This window comes from Mycena indigotica, assembly GCF_014461135.1.
Source record: "Mycena indigotica strain 171206Taipei chromosome Unknown Mind.scaff0005, whole genome shotgun sequence".
Taxonomy (NCBI): Eukaryota; Fungi; Basidiomycota; class Agaricomycetes; order Agaricales; family Mycenaceae; genus Mycena; species Mycena indigotica.
In genome coordinates, this window is record NW_023503004.1 from 809,394 (window position 1) to 831,551 (window position 22,158).

Genomic DNA, 22,158 nt, shown 5'->3' on the forward strand with positions numbered 1-22,158 from the left:
TTAGTTTCAACCTGTAAAACCCGTTCTAAAAGTGGTAATCTCCTTTTTGCCAAGTTAATCAAAGAAATTTATTGTTTCCACCACGTCTTTTTGCTGTCAAACACCATCTCTTTTTGGCAAACGGCAATTTACAACTAGTCCTTTTTAAACTAACTTTCCCTGCCTGAATTTTTATAAAACTCTGGTATGCAAGTCTTGGATTGTGAGAGAATTATTTTGCAAGGCAAAAGCTGGTGAGACAACAATAGATTGTGTAATTAACTATGCAAAAAGAAAAAATCTGGTTATTGGAAATAGTTTTTGAACCCAAGAACTCCCCTATATTCATTGTTGAACGAAGATGAAAAGAACTGATCTGGAAAAAAAGACAATTTTGTCAACAACTAGTTCTTTGGTAACTAAATTTCACAGCCTGAATCTGCATAGAACTAAGTCTTGGAGTGGATATAATGACCCTCCAGGTAGAAGACCGTGCAAAGATAGATATCCACTCTTATTTATTTCAGTGCATCTCTCGCATCACCGAATGCCTCGACATTCACGTCAATGCCAAGATCCCCCACCTCATCTAATACTGCCTTCCTCACTGGCCCCCCAATATTCCCAACATATCCGTTTTGAAAGTGGACCCAGATGGACACCGTCGGCATGAAATGCTGGTCCACCCATGAGTGTAAGAGGGGAGCCAGCTGCTCCGCAAAGTGCGCGAGCGATCGAATGAGTGGGAGCTCGGAGTGTCCGCTAAACTCGGAGAGCGCGAGATCGATGATCACATGTCGGACCGGGCCTGGAATCACAATGCAGCGCAAAACAGTCTCCACGACGCTATACACGCTATCGAACACAATGTCGGCGTCGACTGGCACGGTCAGCTTGACAACGTGCAGCTTTTGGAGGTGGCTGATATCGAGGACGCGCGTGTCTGCGAAGTCCAAACACCTCGTAAGCCACGAGCTTGCGATGCGACACACGGGGACTTACCATTTTGGACGTCGAACGTCCGGGCGGTTATGTGGAGATGCTGGAGGTCGACGGTATGATGCACGGCGTGCACCTGCGGCGGGCACTCCCCATATTCGGACTCCGGGTAGGCCACGTGGAGATGCCGCAGCCGCGCAACGTCGATGAAGCGTGCAAAGAAAAGGTCCGCCGCGGGCTCGTGCAGCGAGTCCAACTGGAGCTCGAGTGAGTCAAGTTCGAGCTTGGGTATACTATCCTCGCGCCCGGAATACTGGGCATCAAGTGCAAGCCCAATATTGACGTCAAAACACGGACGGTACAGGACCAAGCGACGGACTCGTGGTGGGAAGAGCTGCAAGGCAACATCGAGGTCGACAGCGTACAGCAATAGCGTGCGCATAGAGGGTAGCGCGGCTATTGATCGCAAGGCGGTGACGGTGTCCGGGTAGAAGGACTCCCAGCTGTGAGTGTCTTTGGAGAGGTAGCGGCAGTCGATGAGGAGGCTTGTCAGGCGCGTGAACAGCGCAAGACATTGCAGGATGGCGCCGACCCAGTTCTCGTAGTGGGGGCAGACGATATGCAGACGGCGGACGTGAAAGGGGATATGCGGGGAGTTCACCAGAAAGGTTGCAAGGTCCTGCGGAGGTGGAGCCACATGGGGGAGAGAAGGCGGCAGGAGGGTGAACGACGAAAAGAGTCTCTTCTGCGCGAGTGCACAAAAGCTGCGGCAAACCACAGTGCATGCCTTGAGTGTCCTGCGGTCGTCAACGTAGTTAAGAACGGTGTCTATCAGCTCCGGGGGTATGGGCTCTGTGGATTCATAAGTGGTTCCCCGGATGGAGCGCAAAAAAGCGAGAGTACTTGCCTGGAGGCATCGGACGAAATGCGCGTGGTGGTGGTTGAGGACAAAGAGGAAATGACTATGACGGGCGTGACGTGATGTCATGATCCGTCGGGCCACGGGGCTGATTCCCATTTGCGTCCAAGTTCCCGGTGCTTCTACATGGCGGCTCTTTGGGAGTTAAGGGACGTATCCACCATATAGATGATGTCGAGATCAACGAGGAATACTTGTCGTCGGAAGAGCATCGTGCCTTACACGGAACCAAGGGCTGTGCTCTGATCGCGTATCGATCGAATTTCACAAGCCCCTTGACGACCGTCACGTGTGACATCCTTCCTCAGCACCAAGCACCTCACTTTTTCACCACGACGACTGCATGGGCCTATTGCGTTGGCATCCGCGGGGGTCAGGCACGCCGATTTGTCCTCGCTGCGGAGGCGCTAGTCCAGGAGCGCCGGTCTAGGCGGGCTCGCCATGTGCTGGTATCGACGGTGTGTTCGACGAAGGGTACGCCAGGGAGACGGAAACCGCGAGAAAAGGGCTATATAAGGTGCGTTAGCAGTGCCTTCGTCTTCAGCAATATCCGAACGTCATCCCCAGGCGATGTACTACGACGCGCGACATTCCCAGACGCGGTCGCCGCCGACGTCACAATACTACGACTACGCGATGTACCCCGCGCACGGCCTCTCCTCACCTCCGTACGCTTACGCGCCATCGCCCCACTACTCCCAGCACGCGCCTCATATCCAAGAACACTCCCTCCCCCCGTCGTTCTCGCTCGCATTCGCGCCGATACGACGACAGAGGGTACAAGAGCAGCGGTTATGAGCTGGAGAAGGCCCGGGAGCGGGACCGTGACGACCACCATCGCAGTAGGAGTCGCCGTCGCTCTTCGAGTCATGGCCGGCATGTCCCCAAAGCATACCCTGAATACTCCCCCGAGCGCAAACGCGAGGCGTACACTAAATCATCTGTCTCCCGCTCGCGTTCCCGCCGCGCTACCATCAACCTCCCCTACGGCGACTACATCGTCCCGCTCTACCTCAGCATCTCCGTTGGCCAACCGGTCCTACGTTCTCCCGGGCCGAGCCAACAACACTCCCCGAGCTTGAGCCACAGCCGCGCGGCCAGTGCCCCGTCCGCACTGGTTGAGTACATCCGGCCCCATCGACAGTCGCTCCCCTCCGCTTCGGTGCTACACCTCCCCTCGCCCCCTGTGGTCAGTGCTGGATATGGGTATGGGTATGCGCCGCGACAGCGCAGGGTGTCGTTCGCTAGCGCGCCGACGTATATTCCGCACGGCGTTTATGGAGACAGGCACACGGGAACCTACTGGCGATAGCTCGGTGAGGAGAACTGAAAGTAAGAAGTCGGCAGTCCTAATTAATGTATTTGTACCATCAAAAAATAATGCCATGCTCGCGGAAAGCTCCACGAGGAGAGCAAGCCTGCTTCGAACAGACGTCGATCGACGATGGGGTACAAATTCCGTGTCTGTCGATTTGAGGTGCGTGGTCCCTTTGAAGACAAAGCACCGTTATCTGACTTTAACCCTCCATGATCAATCAGCTTTGTGTGCTTTGAACTCGGTCCTCCGAGTATATAAGACTCATCGTCTGGCCCTCTTTCCCTTCATCTGCTGGGCAGCATCCCTCCACAAACGAATCTTCCTCTCCTTATTGTGCCGCTCTTCCCCTTCACCACACTCGTTATGTTTTCACTCAAAGCCCCCTCGACTCCAGACCTATACTTTGTCCCTCCGTCCGTAGACCCGCACGCTCCCCGGCGCCATCGCGCCTTCCGCCGGGGGCCACGCCAATTCGTGCCCCACCTGTTCTTCCACTCGGTGCCACTTTCGGCCACCCTCGCCACTCCGCCAGGCCCATGGACGCACGTGCTCCGGGTGGCACCCGCGCCCGCGACGGGCGAGCACCCTAGCGGCACCTTCGCCGTCGCCCAGTCCGCACAGAGCCGGCACTTTCTGACGCTCTATGTCCCGGACGAGTCGGACGAAACGGGGCTCCTGCTCGGCCCGAGCCACCTGATGGCCGCGCGCGACTTCCTCGCGCTGGCGCTGCCCTACGAGTTCGCTGCCGGAGCCCAAGCTGTGCCCGCGGACCCGCCACGCGTCGTGCTTGTCGGCCCGCCACGGACGCTGCTCGTCATCGCCATGGTCTACCTCGCATTTGCCGCCCGTTGCTCGGTCAGGAAAGTCATGCAGGCTGTGGTGGAGGAGGACGAGGATAGAGAGGCGTGTGAGCTGCTGAAGGACGGCCTGGGCGGCCTGGGCTTGAGCGTGCACGACATGCAAGTTCTGGAGTATTTCGCCGCGGGGGCCATGGTATGATGCGAGCACTGTCATTATTATGAGGTATAATGTACTACCATATTGACCATAAAACCTCAGCCGATACTGTACGAGTAGACCTGGACTAATCACACGTTGAACTCTCATTCTTGATCAAATCCGAGTCCTCTTTTCATTCTAAAAATAATGGGTCAAAGACAAGACAAATTCTCTGTTTACTTATTTGTTGATTTTTTGCACATGCATAGAGATAAATAGCAAGTTTTGACTTACTCTTCCCTTTCTCCTAGACGTTTTCAAAGGGGGAAATGTCTCCATCAGTGGGAAACAAATGCAAGAGTAAATCCTACTGGCAGATTTATCGAGGGGGCATCAAGATGCTTATCAGGCAATGAGGTGAGGGTGATTTTTTTTTTTTTGATATTTAGAAAAACTACAGAGAGATCTTCAATATTTTTGCGCTTTTTTTTTTTTTTTTTTTTTTTTTCCTTTTTTTTTTTTTTGAGCGTTTGGAGTAATGAACTTCAGTCTGCAGAAGCATTCCAAAGAACATCCGCTGGGTGCACTGGGAATAGCCAGTAAAAATGCCGGGAAGTAAGCTCAGGGGGAAAATGCCTTTACACACGTTTTAAAACCAGTGTGGGACTCCTACTGTTAGTGTGGTTCATCCAACACCTTTCTTCAAAGGTAGAATACCCACTAAAACCCCCTTTTCATTTATCCAGTTATCCAGCAAGGAGTCTTCATCCAGCAGAAGTCCACTCCAAGTATTTAGAACTACTTGGTGATCAATAGCTAATTTATCAAATTTATATTTATTAGTCAAGATTCTATCTCGTTGCAGTATTGAATTTATCATTGTAAGCCATCGATTATGTATTTCATTAACTTGGAAAATCTTACGAGGATTTTTTAGACGTCTTTCATTTCGTATATTCCAAATCATATACCATGCAGCTGATACTAAAATGCTGAACAGTCGATCTTTATGAGGCTGAGGAGTACCTTTATTATTATGAAACTTAGTTAGATTATTTTTGCGCTTTGATCTGCAAGAGAAACCTATGGTTTCCTGACAGATAAAGTTGTCTTGGTGTTTCCAAATGGTTGAACAGTTTCTCTTCATTCAGGAGAAAAAAACCCAGGTCTTGCTTGATAAAGGTCCAGATGCTTATACCAATCTGAGATTTGTCTCCAGATTCTTCTTTTATCTAGATGTCAACCTCAACTAATACTGTCCCATTTCAATCAAGTGTCCGGCACTTTTTCAAAATTTGGGACCAAAAAATTTGCTTTTGATTTATGGTGATTTTTCACAAGGACTTTTTTGGTCAATGTAACGCGTAACGCAGACAGTTGACCTAAATAGGACAGTAGATAAATGTGACATTTATCTGACAGTTTGATCTGGCTTTTCCTATTCTCTCTCTCTCTCTCTCTCTGTGTGTGTGTGTGTGTGTTATATTTGAATTCAAATCCTATCTTGCCATGTTACCGGAGCGAAGTGGAGGCCTGCCTTGTTATAGATATATTGATATATCTCTTTTAAATTTCCTTCAGAGTCAAACTCTCCACTCCTCCCCTTTGGTTCTTGCACTGGCACAGCACCCAATATGGTGATATAAGTATGAACACGTGCCTATACCAGAAGCTTGAAGGAGTAATCATTATATATATGGCTGGGCTAACTGGGAAAAAGATGTCATATTGCATTCATGATATCGAAAAGGCCGATGCTCTCTGCTTTGAACAGACTATTAGACAAACAGCAAATCCATGTGCTCGCTAGGAGGCTGGGACCCTGTCAGTGGTCATAAAGGCAGCGGTGTTACTGTAAGGGCAACCCCAGAGGCTCCAACAAGAGTCCTAGCAGGGGAGGATCCAAAGGCGTGAATAAAACTCCAGGAAATACACGGAGGAGGGTAATATGTCTCCACAATTGGCATTATGTGATCAAAATGTGGCATAACGAATTCAATCTTTGTAAAACTTTTTCTTTGTTTAAAAAAAATTATGTATGTATTGACATGACAGGCCATATTAGCTCTTCAATATGTTTACCTCATATCAATCACCTGATCATGGGCCTGAAGTTAGAGGATCAATGGAGGAATAAATGCAAAAATTTATCTGTAAATTCTTTGTATAATGAAATCACTGTATAAGTGGTAATTTCTGACCCAAAGAAAATCTGTGGGCAAACCTATCCTTTTCCAGCAGAAAAACTTGAAATAAAACTATGTGATGCATGTCTCAATTATTCACTAATTTGACCTGTGATTTTTACAAAGAAAAAGACTGGAAATAAAATTTACATCTAAGTGGCCATCGATCTGTAGGAAAAACCTGGGTTTTCTGTTTCAACAGATTAAGCAACACATCAACTTGTCTTTGTCTTTTGTATTGCCTATTTTTCTGTACCTTCATCGAGCAGAAAAACCCCATGTTTTTGGAACAGATAAATGTCTAGATTTATCCTGGATTTTTCTGGAGTTTTTTCCTTTGTAGAAATGCCAGGGTAATTTGGTAAATGGATATAACAAGTTTTACCCTGGGTTTCTGTCCTGGAAAAAGGCAAGCTTTGTCCCTGAATTTCCTTGCGTCAAAAACTACGCTGTATAAGTACAACTGTTTTATGAGACAAAAAAAATCTAGCGACAAATTTGGGATTTCCATTTATTATCCTTTAACCTTCCTGGGGGGGGGGATTCCTAAATCAGCCCAGCAAATATTGTGCTGCTATCAAAAATCTTTTTAACTGAGATCTGAAAAGGACCTTTCTTTTGATCCCCCATACATCATCATAGTGTGAGGTTTTTTGGAGTGTTGAAGATTTGACGGATATCAGGTACAAACAAGAATTGTGAAAAACAAAAAAAAGTTTGGGTTGTTTGAAACTTGTTTCTGGACAGGAAAATTTTACGCTTTCCAGCTATACACTGTTTTGCTATATATATATACTAGGCGACAGCAATGTATTGCGACGGAGACAACTGTATTACTATGGACTGCTGCACTGCCAGTCTGTGACATGTACAACAACGGACATGATACTGACTGCACCAAGATTGCATTATTCAGATGGTGTATGACTTACACAGAACCGTGTCAGTGGAATTGGAGAGGCCACGCAGCATCTACAGCACGTCCATCGATTGGCCCCCGTCCGGCCAATAACGGTAAGATCGGCATCGCCACGCGTCTCAGCACAAGCCACGTCTTCCCACGCGCCGAACCATGCGGGAGCGCAACGAGATCGAGCATCAGCCGGCCCCCGCTAGCGCTGACCCGCCGGAACAGGTGTTTGTACGCTGCCGCTGCCGCCGCCTGCTGCGCCGACGAGTATATGCCGCGCGTGAAGCCCGCGAAATCTGCCGCATCGCGCAAGACCGTTACGCGGTTCGTCTGCTCTGGGGTGCCGGTCGAGCTGTAGTATACGAAATACGTGAGCGGGATGGAAGCGGGATGGCTGCGTAGCAACGCGGACGTGTCGTCGACCAGCATGGGGCGATTGCGCTGCAGCTCGACGTCCATCAGTGCGCGCATGAAGTCGCGGTCCACTGGCGTCAAGTCAAGGCTTTGCTCGTCTAACGAGGCAGTGCGTGAGTTCATACGCATCGGTGCGAGGGACGGGGATACTGACCTGTGTGAAGAAAGAGCAGAGATTTACACGCCTTCTTGTGTTCGCCCTCTCTCCAATCGGTCTGCTGGCATTTGGCGGAGCAGTAGTTGACCGCACGACAGCCGGAGCAGCGTTTGAACTCGGCTTCGCGGCCGATGAGAGCGCACTGCGCTCTGGTTAGACTAACCCCAACAGTGGAGGTGACCGGCGGACCTGCATATTATCACACATCTTCCTTGCAGGGAACTCCCCTGCGTCATACCGCGACAATAGCTCGAAACGGTCCACCATAAGGCTGTCCAGCTCCTCCCACGAGGCTAGAGCCGAGGACTGCCGAAACCCCGGGGCGCTGGCCAGCCGCTTGAGCTCTGGATAGCCCTTTTTCAATGCACGAATGAGGTCGACGCGAACACGGGCGTCGGGAAGGATGGTTTCGATCAGGCCCTCCCCACGAAACGGAATTCCGCGACAAGCTGAAAAACGCAGACTGGCGTGAAGCAAGCCGTTGGATACTGCGCGCGCCATGGAAAGGTGGCCAGGGGGGATCGTGAACAGAAGGTTTAGCATGCTAGACGTCTGGTGAATCAGCTCCTTCAATGCGGAGATCGTAGCAGGACGTGCGGAGGATATGTATCCCAACGCCGTCGTTGTAAGGCCCACGAATCCGCCGTCGAGCAGTGCCATAGCAAGTGGGTTGTGCCACTCAGGCGTAATATCCGTGTCGATGTCGAAGACGGTCTCGGTGATGCTGAGGAAGAAAATCGCCGAGCGGAAAAGCTCCGTGGCGTCGTATGCGTCGGCAGGAAGCGCAGCGACCGAAAAGTCGTATGGTTGAAGCCAGGAAAGCGAGAGCCGCATGTGCGAAAGGAGAAGTCGAGCGAGTCCCGCGTTCCCGTCATCGACCTGTGAGAGGAGCGCCTCGACCCAGCCTGCATCGTCACCAAAGCGCGTATCGGTCAGGACACAGCGCACGAGCTCCATTGCGTCAGATAAGAGGCTGGGATCCGTGATGAGGTACACGTATGGCCAGGCACGTGCGAAGAGATTGAGAAGGGCATCGTCGGAGAAGATAACATCGAAGAAGGCAACCGCTTGGGAGGTCACGCGTGCTGCGATGGAGATAAACGCGCTGTCCAAAGCCGCGCGTGAATAATTAGGTAGACGTGTAGTTAGCTCGCTTGGATCGTAGCGGCACTCGTCAAGAAAGGTAAGCCAAGGCCATACACGAATCCATAGGCCAAGTCCCGACCCTTCCTCCACGACCCAGACAAGAATGTCGGTGTCAGCGAGAAGACAGATAATTGTCCAGGCGTGTCGCAGGCTCCGGTCGTTTTGGGTGTTTTCAAGGGTCAGTGGGATCAAGGTCAGGTCCAAAAGTTCGTGAAGGACACAAGCAAGAGGGAGTGATGCGTCTTTAGTGGGCTTTGAGTGTAAAAAGCTGGCAATGGGCTCTATCGAGCCATCGCCAGCCAAAAGCGCGTTCGCAGTGTTCTAGCCGGTAGAAAGTAGGGTGAGTAGAAGGCAGGTCCATATGCGACACCCACGCGTAGGTCCACCGGAAGTTGCTCGATATTCTCGATGTCGAGCAGCGAGTCCATGGAGGCAGAAGCCAAGGGATTGATGGAGCACGTGTGTGCTGTCAAGTCGGTGACGCAATCACGTCACACCTGATGAGTCATATTCCGTTTCTTCCGCAACCACGATCATCGTACACAAACGTGCTATTCGCTGGCTATATCCGCAACGTGGACGACTGTGGGCGATAAGCACGGCGTCTATCTCCCGAGTCGCCGCCACCAAAGCCGTAAATCTGACAGCTTGACAGAGAAGGCTACCCACTCCTGATCCCATCGCGCACAGACGCCCACGGCGCTTACCCTCGCGCCCTCGCTCCTCCCGCGACAGCATCACTCCATCCAATCTACCCCACGTCCGTCTGTCGCTTGTATGTCTCTCGTCAATTGGGTGTAATGCTGGAATTTCCCGCACCGCCTGTGTTCCATCCGGAACGTCGGTCCACAGCTTCCTCCCCCGGATTAGTACCTTCCGCCGCTCTCACTGATTGTCCGCGACCACGAGGCGTGGGGTGACGGCCCCATATTAATACGCCCCCGGCTGCCGCTGCTCCTTCTCTCCTGCCTTCACGCGTCCACAATGCAGCACCAACTCCCCGCGGGATTCCATGCCACTGCATACGCGCCGACGTATGGCGCGCCACAGGTGGGATATGGCCAGCCCATGCAGCCCAATGCACCTATATACGGCAGCTATCCCAGTCAGCAGCCAGCGATGATTCCGTATATCCCACCTGTCGAAAGCAAGACCGAGCGGCGGTATCGCAACAGCAGCGCCACTGAGGGCGACTCTACGAGCTCCGTTTACGGCGGCTCCACTACACGCGACTCGTACGAAGATTGGACGGATGACAGCGACGACGACGAAGAGACGATTCTCTACGGTGGGCCTCGGCCACGTCATCACCGCCGCGCACGTGTCCTCGCGCCTGACCGCGGAAACGCCCGGACTCCAGCGCCGATCGCACGGCCGAAGACGCCGATGATCGCGCGGATGCGGACACCCGTGCCTGCGCCGCGGCATGCGAAACGTGTGGCCGACTGGGTCATTGATGCGCAGGCGCAGGTGGACAGTCACGACTATTCACGGCCATCGTCCCGCTCAGGCAAGCACCATTCGAGCTCGCATTCGCACGGCCATTCGCACTCGTCCCACTCACACTCGCATTCGAAGCACGGCAGCCATCATCATCACGACGACAAGCATTCTTCGTCCAAGGACAAGCACCACGAGAGCGAGAAAAAGCATGGCAAGTCCAGCAGCCATCACAGCAGCTCGAGCCACAGCAAGTTGAAGAAGGACGACAAGTCGCACAGCTCTAGCACGAGCGCCAAAACGGTGTGGGTCCCCCGGCCAAGCACAAGTGCGCATGTCAGCCGTAGCCTACCAGGGTATACGCCCCAGTCCGCGCACGTGCAGGTCAGCTACCTCAACCAACCTGTTGCGGCCCCGCAGATGCAGCACTCGATGTCGATGCCGATCTACCAACAGCCCATTTATACCCAAGGCCAGCTATACCAGCAGCCGCAGGCGTACCAGCAAGTGCAGGCGTATCCGCAGCAACAGCAACAGGTAGCATTTGCGCCAGAGCCCCCCGCCTACACAACCGTTGCGCGGTATTCTGAAGAACAAGACTAAACCGGCGTTCGTTCCACCGCCGAAGACGGCATATCCTGGGCGGGAGGCACCATCCGTAAGTGGACATCATCGTAGAATCGGTTCACTGCTAACCGCGTCTCAGCTCTATGCATCCGGACGGCGGGGAAGCTCTTGAGGCCGATGACCAGATTCAGATTCAGATTCAGATTCAGATTCAGATTGATGATATGCTATAGCGCTCATTTGTTATGATCCAGTATTTGCCAGTAATATTGTCTCGCTGTACTTGTAGGTCATGTGGAAACCATGCAAATCATTACTAGTATTTTTCTGTTTATTACTTAGTACCCTGACCGGATGTTTGGAAGCCAGTCCAGCGGGAATCCACGCCACTGCAAAGCGATATCCACGATTGCCTCCTGCTCCATGATTTCGATGTCCAGGGTGTCCTCGTCCAACTCCCGCTCGTCGGTGCCAGTGGAGTCGTCGGTAGAGTCAACAGAATGCAACTCTATGAGCTTCTTGTCTTCCTTGCCCAGGGATAAATGCCTCAGCCGTTCATATCCCGCGTACGCCGGTGGGTTTGCGCGTTTGATGATCATGCTCCGGAAAGCTTTCCGCACGCTATTGGATGGCGTCCTCGATTGTGATCCATAGCCGTTGTAGTAGGAGCTGGACCGCCGGGCTTGCTTTCCGCAACCGAAGAGGAAGTGTGTGAGGCGTGGGCACAACCCCTGCTCGCCCTCCAGTGCCTCATATAGTAACTTGAGCGTGTACTCGTCCGGCCCGGTGTCGCGGTCCCTCGCGGGGCTTGTATAGAGGAGGAGGTACTCGAGCGCCGGGCACAGACGGAGGGTCGGTGGGAGGTCTTGAGGAACAAATACTTCTTTGTCGCGGGTCCCCCAACGCCTTATACCCTGCGACCAGATGCCCATTTCGAGAACGAGCGTGGTCAGAGGGGGCGAGGAGCGCTCGAGAAAGTCGTTAATAATCGACAGTCCGTTGTTCGTGCTGCCGGCCCAGGGGAGGACGGCCATAACTTGCAGCGTCGGGGCAACTAGAAGCCGTAATATCTTGGTATACGACCTCGAGAGAAAAATGCTCCGCAGGTGCGCCATCCTGATCGTTGACTTGTCCAGCTCCGAGTCCATGCTTTCGAACGGGCTCCCGTCGACCGCAAAATGAACAAGATTTGGCGCGTTTTTGAGAACGTAGACAGGGTCGATGTTAGAGATATGACTGGCGAAATGCGTCAGCTGGCGCCAGGGAAATATTGTCGCGACTGGGGATGTGAAGATTCTGTACATGCTCAACCGCCGCAGAGCAGGAAACATAGCTTGGACGGAATACTCTTCCCAGGGAAAGATGTCCGAGTAGAGGATAAGTTCGGAAACCTTTCCAAACGTCACGGCGGGAGGCACAATCTCCTTGATGAATACGGGGTCGAAGGTGTGGCTAGTGTTGTTGAACTCTGCGTAGTCCGGGGAGCCAATGAGAAGTGTACCCCAACGCGCTGCATGGGGAAGGAGGTGCTCGAGGTGGGCGTCGACTTCCTCATCCGTGCGAGGGGTGATCTGAACTCGAAGCAGCGCATTGCCGCTCCGCGCCAGCTGTGTCGCCGTCGACACGCCCGGCGTCCCAATCGTCGTCCACAGCGATGAAAAGCGAATGAGCGCGTCCCGCCAGCCTGCGCAGACTTGTGCCATCTCCCACGGTGGCACAATAGCACCCCCTCCCCTGGCGTATATGCCCCGCAATCTCGCCCAAAATCTCCGGCGGAAGGCGGCGCACCGGAGAGAGCGCCCGTCGCCACTTCGTCATCGTCAGCTGAAGCGCCTCTTGTCGCTCTCGAAGTAGCTCCATCGCATCCTCCATAGCGCAACTGCGCTCCTCGCACTCCTCCAGGAACACGTGCATCGCTTGCGCCTGTGCTTCGCTCGGCACGTTGTTGGACCGGCGCAACGTGTTGAGTGCGCGCGAAACCACTGGGAGCGGCGCAGTGAGCAACCTACATAGCAATCAATTGACGGTGTTAGCGGGAGTGGGTCGTGCGCACTGGTTCCAGTCCAGTTCCAACTCTGAGTCGGACATGACGGGCAGAAGCAAGTTGTTGACAGACACGTGCTCCGCATAGCAACGATCAAGTCCCCTTGCATCATAAATTGATGGACGAGGGTTCGACGCACAAACCTGGTTCATAAGCAGATATAATATAGATGAAGTACAATATTTTCCTCAGTTTGCATGCCAATATTGTGCTGATTTTCTTTCATATATTACACCATTTTACTAAAAGTTCAGAGTTCTTGTGCCAAAATGGCAATTTATGAGATCTAGTTACATTTTATTCATTGCAATCCATGACTCTATAAAATGAAATACTATGAATGGTGTATACTGATGCTCAGCCTACTAGATAAAGAGCCTACATATCTTGCCCAGACTCATTCAGCTGTCAGGTTTTCTAGACAATGCCTCAAGGGGGGTTCAAGATTTGAAACATGGATATAGGGTCCAAGGGTACCGCGCAAAAAAAATCCTAGACATTGGGTCGAAAAAGTGAATTAAGCACTAGCCAGCCCTCCCTACCCTATTGACGTAAGCATGACTAAGCTATGTGACTTCCCAAAAAGGAAATTGTTTGTCATCAGTATCTGTAAAAGACACAGCACTGGGCTCATTGGATTCTCTGCCAGGGCTATTTAAGACATACCATATGGGAAGGAAAGAAGAAAATGTAAATGACATGCTTGCATGTCATTATTTAGGACTGTACTTATTATCAAAATCCCGATTGGGATATAGGCCCTCAAACATTCCATATTCTTTGGCAACGAGTCCTCAAAACATATAACTGTGCATTTCTGGTCCTCCTGGATGTGTATGCACCTTCCCCAGACACAAGTCCAAAAAGTGAATTTTCACCCCAGTGACCCCCCCTACCCTATGTGACATGTGTGACTTAATGTCACCAGCTGATGATCTGCAGTACCCTTGATAGGGTCGGAAAGTTTTTTTCTGACTGATGTGATCAAAAATCAATCTTTGTGAAACTTTTTTTTTGCAAAAAATCTTATACATGTGTATGTGTATATTGAAACGCGTGAAATCGGAAGGGGAGGGGAAAGGAAAGGACAGGGAACAATGGATGGGAAGGGAAGGGGAAGGAACTGCTAACTGACACTCACTCACACACACACACTCAAACCAAACCAAACCAAACCAAACCCAACCAATGTAGTAGTCCAGCCAATACAAGTGTTCGATGACTAATCGCCCGCGTGTTCGGGGGTTCCACTTGAAGTATACGAGTGTGGCAACCCAGAGAGTATATACGATGTAGGTAGGGGTTGAATTAATAGGTTGAAAGCCTTTCCGCGCAGCGGCAAAGGTCGTGGGAACGTTTCGGCTGGCGTTGGTCCGATCTCGGGTTTCAAATGAACAACGTGGTCGACGGCGACGGCGTTAACAGCAACGGAACAACGTAGATAGCTTCTCAATATAGTACCCCACACGGGGGTCGTTCGATTGTTCGTATACGGCAATAGAAAACCCCACCCCTTTGGACGCAGGCCTGATTCCAACTCCGGGTAAGAGTTCAATGACTATCTAGTACACTCGCGCCTAATATATACTCCTCTCATTGCCGCGGACAGCCTCCGCATTGCCCTCCATCACTAGCATTGCCTCCCTCGTTGCCTAGCGCCTCACTGACTCGCTCTGACTCGCGCTGAGTCATAGCGGCTCCGTCAGCATCGCCCCGCTCCGCCTCTGACTCGAGCCGGCTTTGCGCTGGCTATGCGCCCGGCTGTGTGCGTCCCGCGTGCTCGCGCGCCTCCCAATACCCTAGCTAGTGCCACTTCTAGCTTTTGTTGCTTGTTCTGGGTGGTTTATGGCACCCTACGCGTCGCCGGTGCGTCATGTCCCCATTTCAAAAATTCTGAGTGTCCTCACTCAGGCTTAAAATAGCGCTGCAGATCTCTCTTCTTACGTGTCCTGATCCGGCCTGTCATTATCGTAGCAACCCATTCCTGTGCGTTGTCCAGTGCACATCCTATATTATGCGTGCGTCATGCCTCTCAATCGTATGGAGATGGCTTATCCCACATATCATGCTTCGGGGCGTTACGAACGCGGTCTACTGAAAGGACACACTCCCCGATAACTACGAGGCCTGGAAGGCAGAGGCCATCAAGCAAGACGGGGCACTCCGCCGCTACCGCATCTTCGACGAAAGCCACAAAGTCAACCACCCACGGGCCAAAACCCCCCCGACAGCGCCTGCCCCCGCCAAGAGCGGGTTCAGCAACCGCAACTCATTCACCGCCATGTATGATCCTGGAGGCTTCGATCGGTCCGAATGGCGAGACGATTCTCCTATGCTTCCACGAACATCCTGCAGCGGCCAATTCTCTCAAAGTCCAACGCGCTATCCGCTGGCGTACCACTGTCCGTGATATTCGTCCTTGTTTCTCATTCCTCAACCCTCTACAGGTCCTCGCCAAATGCGCCTACTGCATCACGTACGACTTGCCTTGTTGTTTTCACATCAACGGCGTATCTTGCCCAAATTGTCTCCTAGTCGCTCATGACAACTGCTCCTTTACCAACGTCAACTTCTTCATGGAGTCCATTCGGGACTGGCGCAAGGACGAGATAACCAGTGTTTGCCGTGAGTTGGCCAGTCAGGTTGAAGACCCAGCTCAACTTGGTGAGTTTGTTAATATTCCCATTCTTCCTGTTCCTCATGGCCAGCAATATGCTTTAACCACGCCGTAGAGCACACCGATCGCGTGGTCCAGGGAGCAATCACGCTGTTTGAAGTAAGGCCTTTCTGCCAATGTTCTGAATTCTTCTTTAATTCTCCGCTCAGGCTACGACTCTCTCACTCCGAGGAATCACCGCCACCGGCTATATCGACCTCGCTTCTCTTCCCAACGAATCAGACCATTTGGGACGGGTCATTGCGCTGACTCTGGAGTCACGCTATCTTGATTAGCCTAGTATCTCTCATGTCGTAGATCGTGTCATGTCAATCTTTTTCTCGGCTGGTCCGATTTTCCGTTTATAAAGAGTCCGAACATCTGTCCACTTGTCTGATATGCCTGTCTCGCGAAGTTTCTCCAGCACGCGCGTGCGTCTTTCACTTCCCAAGCCTGCCATGACCAACTCTTCTGAAGCAACATCTGAATCTTCTGACCGTGCCGCCACTTTTGTTACCGCCGAGCCTCCTTTGCCGTGTTGGGAACCACAGCTCACATCTGAAGACCTCAGTCTCTTCATCGACTCTTCTGGTCGTGTGGCATTCTCTCAAGTCAGTCCTCAACCATACCCAGCTACGGCTTCCGATGTTTCTCGTGCATTAGCCCTTTGTCCCCCGGTGCGTAACCTGTATTTTCAAGACTATATCTGTTATTGATCTTGTGTCTAGATGCTGCACCGTTGTTCTAGTTGTGCGGAGCGCAGTCTTGCTTGCAGCTTCCGTTTTATGGGCATCCCATGTGGTCCTTGTGCAGCTGCCGGAAATGGCCTATGCTGTTTCGTAGATCCTTCCCTATTCTTGGAGGCGCTCAAGATTTTTCACGACTTGGAGCTTCATGATGTCCAACAAGACCTCACCAGTCATCTGTCAGACGATAGTGTTGACCGCGAAGATGTAGGTATGTGCTCCACATCCTTTGTTATCTTTCTCCTTCATTGTCAGATTCCTATTACCAACACGCGGTCCGTCGCGTTAACCGCATCGTTCAGGGTGTCATCATTCATTTTCAAGTGCGTCTTTGCTTCTTCTATTTCCTTTCGTTGACTCTCATCAGGTGACTTCCTCCGCGACCAGGGATCTCGTCCTTGACGGCTACCGCGCGTTCATCTCAGCTTGTGAACATCCCACCGTTCTCGGGCAATTCATTGCCTTGGCGGAAGAGTCCAGCGTCATCTTTCCTGAAATCACCGTTGTTGCCGCCAATCGTGTCGCCGAGCTAGCACAGTCACAAATCGAGTAGTCTCCCTGTTGTTTTAGTCTCTTCATAGTGTTATTTTGTCAAAGGAATATTATTCCGTGGAAACAACAAGGTGCGTGGCCTCATTTATTATAAGATGACCTCTTATCGTTCCACTTCTAGTCCAAAGCGGGAGTCTCTTCTCATGGCAGCCTTCTGCCGCCATCGACTCGTCACCTCCAACTGAAGAAGACTCCATCAACTGCCTCCTCGTCCTTGAAGCACGAATCCGCCAGCTCGAGCAGCAGCGCGACTGCGTTGCCTGGCAGCTCGACACGTTCTGCCATGGCTGCGCGCCCAGCTCCACGTCCTCAAGCCCAGAAGCGTCGCCTTGCCGCTCCACTGAAGGCCACGTAAGTGTTCCGCTCTGTCTGATGTTTTGCTGACAGCTTCTGCAGGCCGCGTAAGTGTTGCGCGTACTGCGACTCTCTCGAGCACCTTGTCCGGGGTTGCTCCTTGTTGAACTGAACCCTAGTTTATTGCCTGTAATGCTATCTTGTTGTGAATGAATCCATTGCACCTGGTGCGCGGGTTTTCATTATATTGTGCTCCCTTGCTTGCTTCAAGTCTGCTTCTTGCTTAGTCAGCGGTCCAGATGCGCCCCCTTTGCGGACTCATAAATTTGCTGTCCCAGCAAATATCAGGCTATTCTTTCTTTTCCCCCTTCATCCATTCACCCAACGACACGATATTCTCCAGTATTTACGCGCTATGGCGGCTCCAGCGCCTACCCCTCGACGCTTTCTATGCCACTTATGCCCTTGTTCAGCTGTATTCGGTTGATCACTCGCCTGCTCCTTCTAACACTTCCACTTCTCGTCCCGGTGTGTGTCCTTTATTATCTTTTCTTTCTTCTAACCGTGTTTTCAGCTTTGTCTCCAGCTGCAAACGTCTTTGTTCCCCGTGGACAGCATTACTCTCCCCACGGCACCCCTTCGCGCTTCCCGCAAAACGACTCTTCATCTTCGCCTGCCTCCTCTATTCTTTCTGGCTCTCACTCTGCTCCGGCTGCTTTCGCTCCATTCCACCAACTTCCTTGTGGTAATCCTTCCGGTGCTCATGCTGCTGTCGGTCCTCCCCTCTATGATGTCCATCCTGGATGGATCTCTGGTTCGCGGGTGCGCATCGTTATGATGCCAATCCTGGTTGGATCTCGGGCTCGCTTGACGATAATACGAGTTTGCCTGAACATAACCGCCACGGTAAACGCCCTATCCATCAAGTCGCCGACCCCACGTCCGGTCCTTCTCCTCGTATGCGTGGTCCCAATCTTTCTGGCCCGGGAGTATCTGGCCCTCATGGTTTTGTTCCACACTCGTCGCCTCCCAGTACGTATTCTGTCCTTGCTTGTTCTTCATCTACTGACCCTTTTCGTTCAGTTGCTGGTCCTTCTGGCCACGTCTCTCCGCCTATCAACTTCCATGTCATGCCCCGCATTTACTCGAACGCGCAACAGCAATGGGGCGAGCAGATCCTTGCTCAGATTGCCACCATCGACCTTGCATATTGTAATTTCTTGCTGCAACGGGCTCAGCTCGTTATTGAATATGCCCAGTTATATGGCATTCCAGCAGTTATTCCGCTGTATTCCACCGTTCCCCTTCATCTGGTGGGTGTCGTTCTTCCTCCTTTATTGTTTCTTGTTGCTAACCTTTCGACAGCGTCCAGTCGGCACTCATGACTATGTCTTCGACATCCATAACCAAGAACCCTCTTATCGCTAATCGTGCTCATCGCTCATTGCATCTCAAATCTCGAATCCACTTGTATCGCTCTAGTCGCTGATTATTCTGCTGTGTTTGCTGCATATCTCACCACATATCTCCTCGCATATCATCTCGCAGTGCCCCGAATGTGCCCGCATGTATTTTAGTCCTGATCTGTACCCAGTTTGTCCTGCATTTAGTGTACCGTTGTGTTACTGCCTGTATTGTGCTCCGAATATGGCCGGGATGGCCCAATATATCGTACTTTGCTGTTTTCCTAGCCTGATTTGTAAGTTTTCGGCCCAATTCAGTGTGATGCTTTCCGAATGTTTAAGTCCAAGTGTGCACATAAGCTGCTACCCGTAGATAGTCCTCTCCAGATGTTTCGCACACCTACTACACATGTCGTATGATCCTTGTTGATGCAATCGATGATACCATTGCCTTTCTCGCGGCTTCGGAGGCCTTCGCGAGCGTTGCAGGCCATCTTCGGGCCACTCCTCTTCCAGCTCTTCCGGCTCGTGATCTTAGTGATCCAGCCTTTGTTCCTCATCATCTGAGTCTGATAGAGGTGTTAATGGTGATCCCAACTCCTCGGCATCTCCGGCATCCTCGGCATCGTTGATGCGAACCTTGATTCCATCAAATTGAATATCTGGACCATGATACTCCAGCTCTTTCTCAGATTCTGTCTCAGATCCAAGTGTCCTCTTTCTATGATTCCATTGGCTTGTGAATTGTATGGCGCAATCTTGACTCCTTTGATGCCATATTTGGACTCTAACCATTTGATGGCTGTTACAAATGGAGTTCCATTGTCAGAGACAATTTCTTTAGGACAGCCCCATCTGCAGATAACATCTTCCAGCAAAAACAGCCCAATAGTCCTAGCATTTTGCTCCCTTATAGCCCTTCCCTCTACATATCTGGAAAGAGCACATCTGGCATTTACCACAAAATGACATCCATGTGACTTTTCAGACATGTACATCATATCTGTGTGAATCTTCTGACATATTCCTGGAATGGCAGCTACCACTGGTGGTGCTCTGATCAAATTGAGTCTTCTCTTCTGGCAGAGGGTGCAGGTCTTGATATACCACCTGACATCTCCCTCTAAATCAGGCCACCAAAACCTTAACTCCAACAGAGACTTTGTTGCAAATGCTCCCCTGTGACCTAGAGCATCATGAGCAGCTCTCATCATATACATCCTGTATGGTTTCTCCACCACCAACTGATGCATAGATTCTTCTCCACGTTTATAGAGAGTTTTCCCTCCTTAGTCAGGAAGAACTTTGAAGCTAGCTTGACAAATCTCTTGTACTTGAGGTTGTCATTCATTCCAGAGGGTCTCTTCAAGGTGTCCTGTAGCCATTCCTTCACCAAAGGTATCCTATCATCCAAAACCTTCACACTCTTGCTCCTATGCTCCTCATCATATGGCTCCCTTTCTGATTCATCTTTCTTGAGAATTTCATCTGGTAAGAGCTTGTCTTCCTGCAGGTCTGCCTGTAAATATGCTGGCATCTCCAACTCTTCTGCTTGATAAGCTTGTTGAACACAAATCCTATATGCTTTGTCATCCTCCTGAGCTTGTTCAATTTCCAACCTAAAGTCCTTAACAGATTTTGCCAGATTTGAGACTTCCTGAACATATCCACCTCTTGTGTCAATATCAGCTTTGAAGTCTTCAGAGTCCAGTAGCTGTTCTGCAAAATAGTCCCAGTCATCATGTACCTCAGGTGGGTTGCTAGGTTCAAACCCATCTAGATCTGGTGGCCAAACTTCATCTCCTGGTTGAGGTTCTCTCCTAGACAGTCCATCTGGTGGGAAAGCAGCTCCCTTGACATGCTTGAGTTTGAACTTGAACATCAAAATCTGTTCGATCCATCTGTTGATGGTCGCGTTCGGGCCCATGCCTGGATTGTTCAACATGCCCTGGATATACTTGGCGTCTGTCTCAATGACCAGTCTCCTACAACCCAACAACCAGTACTTCATAGCTTCCAAAGATCTCTTGAGACCATAAAGCTCCCTCTTGATACTCCAGCTCTTTCTCAGATTCTGCCTCCAAATCATCTAGAACTTGTTTTGATGCATCAACCAGCTCTTCAATTCGTGTTCCCACGGTCCGTTTTCTCCTCTGATGGAAGGGAATTACTCTGAATTTCCCTATCTTCTTCTGCCACACTGCTCCATTCATATCACACACAATGTAGGCTCCACCCTTGGTCCTTCTGATGACCACAACAGGTCCAGCCCAACAGCCTCTGTTGCGTGCGCTAGGAGAATCTTCATCTTCAGAGTTCCTGACTAGAACAATGTCCCCAGGTTCAAATTTGTAGTCCTTGATGCTCTTCTTGTACTTTTCTGCATATTCCTGAGCAGATAGAGCTCTCTCCTTGAACATCCTGATTTTCATATCCTCCACATGAGTGACATGTTTTAGAATGAAAAGGAATAGATGTAATATAAGCACGTACAGGGTGAATTAGTGTGCGTGAGGGCTCATACGGGGGCTGTGTTGTTGACTAAGCCTATCGTACAAATAGATCCTTGTCTTGGGCCTCCAAATATGAATCATTATATGATATATATGATATGATTCTCATATATCATTGTAGACGATACCTTAGTCATGGTGGTGAATGACTGAAATAGCTACCTACTAATAAGGCATGAGCTTCATTATTGATGAAATTGCATACAACCTACCGTCCTTGTCCTTACATATATATATATAAATATTTGGCTACAAAGGGTGAAGCTGGAACATAACATCTACACAAACATCATATCTGCCACATATATAGTACAGAAGTGTTAGTCTGTGTGTTCTGGGCCCTGGGTGGCCCTGTCAGGGGAACCCCCACTTTGGCTTCCTTCGAACCGTCCGAGCGCATACGACCGGTGCCCCCCTCGGACGCTCCGACCCATCCCGACCATCGTCCACAGCCTCCTTCACCCGCACAATCACCGATCCATCAAGGCCCTCCCAACAATCACCTTGGGACAGAGCCTGCAACACTGCTCAGGCTTCTGCGCTCTACATCGGCAGTTACAGACAACCAGTATATAGTTGGCACCATAGCAGGCGGACCTTTAGAGTTTCTTCTCTGTGGATCCTCCCCTGCTAGGCTTTCGTCAGAGTCTCCAGTAGGGTGCTGTGAGTAATTCAAAAAGAATTACTCACCGCTGTTTCGAAACCGGTTTCGAAACAGGCCCGTTTCGAAACAGTTTCGAAACCCAGCGGCTTGATGAGGTAAGTCACCGCCGGTCGGTGACAGCCTGACGGGTCCGATGACAGAGAGGCCGGCCCAGGGAGCGAGCCCGCGCATAAATGCCGTCCCGCATATCAGAACACATGCTCATAGGCCGCACATGTGTCTGTGGTTACTGCTGCAGTCCCGGGAGACCGATTCACGTGCCAGACACGTGTCCGGGCATCCCGGATATGTCACATGCCTGTTTCGAAACCGCGGTTGGGCCGCGGACATTTCAAAACTCACACCTGTTTCAAAACCGTTTCGAAACGGGTT

At 51.0% G+C, this 22,158-nt stretch overlaps 4 protein-coding genes across 4 annotated transcripts; 1 reads left to right on the forward strand and 3 right to left on the reverse strand.

Moving 5' to 3' along the window:
* Nucleotides 1-497: 497 nt before the first annotated feature.
* MIND_00568000 (uncharacterized protein) lies at nt 498-1,936 on the reverse strand (the record flags this gene model as incomplete). The annotated part of the gene is made up of 3 exons (XM_037362448.1): nt 498-922; nt 982-1,770; nt 1,826-1,835. The coding sequence occupies 3 exons, from the start codon at nt 1,833-1,835 to the stop codon at nt 498-500; spliced, it is 1,224 nt and encodes a 407-aa protein (XP_037220369.1).
* Nucleotides 1,937-7,223: 5,287 nt separating this feature from the next.
* MIND_00568200 (uncharacterized protein) lies at nt 7,224-9,335 on the reverse strand (the record flags this gene model as incomplete). The annotated part of the gene is made up of 4 exons (XM_037362449.1): nt 7,224-7,702; nt 7,759-7,903; nt 7,951-9,228; nt 9,282-9,335. 4 exons carry the CDS (start codon nt 9,333-9,335, stop codon nt 7,224-7,226), a joined length of 1,956 nt encoding a protein of 651 aa, XP_037220370.1.
* Nucleotides 9,336-9,882: 547 nt separating this feature from the next.
* MIND_00568300 (uncharacterized protein) lies at nt 9,883-10,950 on the forward strand (the record flags this gene model as incomplete). Its single annotated transcript, XM_037362450.1, has 1 exon — nt 9,883-10,950. The coding sequence occupies exon 1, from the start codon at nt 9,892-9,894 to the stop codon at nt 10,948-10,950; it is 1,059 nt and encodes a 352-aa protein (XP_037220371.1). The 5' UTR covers nt 9,883-9,891.
* A 302-nt stretch (nt 10,951-11,252) lies between these two features.
* Nucleotides 11,253-13,002, reverse strand: MIND_00568400 (uncharacterized protein; the record flags this gene model as incomplete). Its single annotated transcript, XM_037362451.1, has 3 exons — nt 11,253-12,617; nt 12,703-12,919; nt 12,968-13,002. 3 exons carry the CDS (start codon nt 13,000-13,002, stop codon nt 11,253-11,255), a joined length of 1,617 nt encoding a protein of 538 aa, XP_037220372.1.
* Between the last annotated feature and the right edge of the window lie 9,156 nt (nt 13,003-22,158).